The sequence below is a fragment of the Nanorana parkeri genome, unplaced genomic scaffold (genome assembly GCF_000935625.1).
Source record: "Nanorana parkeri isolate BGI_ZX_2015 unplaced genomic scaffold, ASM93562v1 scaffold44, whole genome shotgun sequence".
Classification (NCBI taxonomy): Eukaryota; Metazoa; Chordata; class Amphibia; order Anura; family Dicroglossidae; genus Nanorana; species Nanorana parkeri.
The window spans coordinates 2,594,736-2,598,021 of record NW_017306312.1 but is presented as its reverse complement, the minus strand read 5'-3'; the positions used below and the strand labels follow the sequence as shown (position 1 = coordinate 2,598,021).

The 3,286-nt window shown below is 46.3% G+C and overlaps 1 protein-coding gene across 1 annotated transcript; it reads right to left on the bottom strand.

Annotated features, from left to right (window-relative positions):
• Nucleotides 1–262: 262 nt before the first annotated feature.
• Nucleotides 263–2,479, bottom strand: DLX2 (distal-less homeobox 2). Its single transcript, XM_018572409.1, has 3 exons — nucleotides 2,113–2,479; nucleotides 1,658–1,842; nucleotides 263–649 (listed from the first exon to the last, which is right to left on the bottom strand). The coding sequence occupies exons 1-3, from the start codon at nucleotides 2,435–2,437 to the stop codon at nucleotides 302–304; spliced, it is 858 nt and encodes a 285-aa protein (XP_018427911.1). The 5' UTR covers nucleotides 2,438–2,479; the 3' UTR covers nucleotides 263–301.
• Nucleotides 2,480–3,286: the final 807 nt, after the last annotated feature.

Genomic DNA, 3,286 nt, shown 5'->3' with positions numbered 1-3,286 from the left:
CCAGTTATATTTTAAGGGGCCATGTCAGATTGGAGGACATATTATAAAATTACATGATTTGTAAAATAAAATAATCCCATTCGGATACAAAAGCAGAGAGAGATTCGGGTCGCCTTCATTGTTTGCGATTACTCAGTTACATGTGAGAATTTATATCGTTTAGCAGCACTAGATTAATGGGTCTGAATTGAACCTGAGGCCACCTCGGATCGGTGACACAGAAAAGTAGAGTTCTCCCAGGAAAAAAAAAGGGGGTCTGTCAGTCCGTCATAACCCCCCTCTCCCCCCTTCAACGGGGGCTCTAGAAGATCGTCCCTGCTGTCACCGCCGGACTGCTGTGATGATGGAGGTGATGCTGAGGCTGCTGGAGGATCGGACTGGACTGGAGGTGTGTGGCGGGGTTGGACGATTGGTACCAGGAGTAGCTGCCTAGGAAGGCACTGGGGCTGGAGTTGGGGGGCTGGATGCTAGGGCCACTGCTGGGCCCCTGTAGCCTCTGATGAGCCCCGAAGTCCCATGACACTGCAGAGGAGGGAGGGGAGTGACAGTCGGGGGAATCGCTGCCAGTTGGGAGCTGATCGCTGGGCAACTCTCCGCTCTTCCACAGCTTCTTAAACTTGGAGCGCCGGTTCTGGAACCAGATCTTCACCTGGGGGGACCAAGGAGAAAGTAGGGGGGTTACCGCGTGTCCTGCAATAGAGGTTTAATGATACATGTCCTATGATGTATGACCTATAATATATATACCACGATATACATGTCCTATAATGTATGCCTCATAATATATGGTACCACGAGATATATCGGTTTATATATTATATATATTTTTTCTTCTTCTATAATGTATGACCTGTAATATACATCCTATTATATATGTCCTAGAATGTATTATAGTATATGTCCTATAATGAATGCCCATAATATATATAGCACGGTATATATCCGTGTATACATGTCCCATAATATATGGCTCATAATATATATCAATGTGTGACCTGTAATATATGTACCACGATATATATTCGTTTATATATGACGTACAATGTATTATATAATATCTGTCATGCAAAATATGTTTATTTATATTTGGCCCAGAATATATGTCCCACTATGCATGGCCGATAATACAGGTCATTATCTATGTCCCATAATATACAACATACAATGTATCATGATATATGACCTATAATGTAAGCACCACAATATATATTCGATTAGATATGACTCACAATGTAGGACCAAAAATATATATCTTATAATGTATCATAATACAGGTCATAAAATGTATCATAATATATCCTACAATTTGAGATATACAATTTATTTCAGAATTCAAATACAGAAAAAGTACTTTAACTACTTTATATCAATACACATGAATACATATACAACTATACACACACAACGTGTATACATGAACTATGCATGCTATTATTTAACAAGTGCAATCATTAAGAGTTAACATTTTAGGAGTAAATCGTGCATATACAATACATCGAGTAAATTACAATATTGCACACACTTATTGCATATAATGTATGCAGAATTATTATATAATCTAATTAATATACAAAAGGGGCACACATGCTAATTGTAATAAAGCCCCCACATTTGTGTACACACACACACGGCTATGGTCTATGTGGCTGCCACTCACCTGGGTCTGGGTCAGGCCCAGCGATGCTGCCAGCTCGGCTCTCTCGGGCAGTGCCAGGTACTGGGTTTTCTGGAACCTCCTCTGCAGGGCGGCCAGCTGGAAGCTGGAATAGATGGTTCTGGGCTTGCGAACTTTCTTGGGCTTCCCGTTGACTATCCTGACCTCGGGCTCGCACTCCTCCTTCTCTGTAATACAATGGATGGGGGTTAGGGGGCACACACTGGGCATAGAGGTGGGCACACAGGAGAGATCAGCAATAAAAAGGTGAGTCTAGGGAGATTTGGGAATATGGAAATAAAGATATTTAACCCTTGATTTGACCCCAATGTAGATGTATATATTAATGATGTATGTGATGTGTGCCCTGACTTGTAAGGTGACAGCTGTGACGTGTGGAGTCTGGCATACATCATAATGAGCGATGATCTATGGCTAATTATAGGGTATGGGCTCACCTGGGTCGTTGTGTGTAGGGGACGGGCTTGCCCCGTACGGTCCATAGGGGGTGTAGGTGCCGTTGTAGGCCAGGTCGTAGGACTTGGCAGAGTAAGTGATCCCATTGATGGCGGTGGTGTGGAAGGGGTACGATCCGAGCTGTCCATAGGGAGACCCCCCTCCGCAGTGCTGCTGCTGCTGTTGGTTAGTGTAGTAGCTGCTGTCGGTGGCCGTGGACACGGGCAGGGTCGGGGACTCCTGCGATTTGTGCAGGCTGTGATAACTATTGGAGGTCATCTGGGTGGAATGCATGTCTGACACCAAGCTGTCAAAGACTCCGGTCATTGTGATGAAGGGAGAGCTCGGAGGGACTTTGGGGCACAGCACGGTGGGATCAGTCAAAGCCGAGATGGCGCCTGTTGTAGCAGTAGCGGGGTTGAGCAGTTACTGTGCAGCCTGGCAGGGTGCTGAAAGTAGCATGTTCCCCTGTGGACGAGAAGCTGAATGCTGGAGGGAGAGTAGCCGCTGCTTACTGCAGATTGTCTGCCTCTCCCGGCTTCAGCGCCAGGCATTTAACTCCAGTCATGTGACTGCCAGCTACGTCACCTAGCAACGGCCAATCGGCGCCGACGTGTGGCCTGGGTCTCAGGGTTCTACCCCAGGACAGGAGCTGCTCCCTCCCACTTGTTGCTCCTGTGAGCTCCAGAGCCTCCTACACAGCAGGGAAGAAGGGTGGGGGTGGGGGAAGGAAACTCACTCCAAGTCCCACAACAGAGAGCTGCCAGACGCCTTATTTTATCACACACAGAGAGAGAAAGAAAACAAAGTAACAGTGCGAGAAAGAACTGACAGCCACTGTCTATAGACCATGGGCACACGTCTGTGGACACTGGCTGCACCCCACACAGCCATTCACTGCTGGCTGCTACTAGGTCATAGGACAATGGCTGTGATTTCCTTCCCAACAGTCTTAGAAGTGTTTGTAATCCCTGACAATCAACTTCTCTTAAGCTGGCCATACACTGATGGAGTCTGCTGGCCATACACAGGCCAGAAATTCGACCAGTGACCCCGTTGGGACCCCCCTTTGATAAAAGTAAATTTTTAATCTCGTTTGAATGGTGACTGCTGCCAATCAGCTGCAGTGTTTGGGTATTCTGACAGCAGCACACCTGCCGCTGTTAGAATACATTA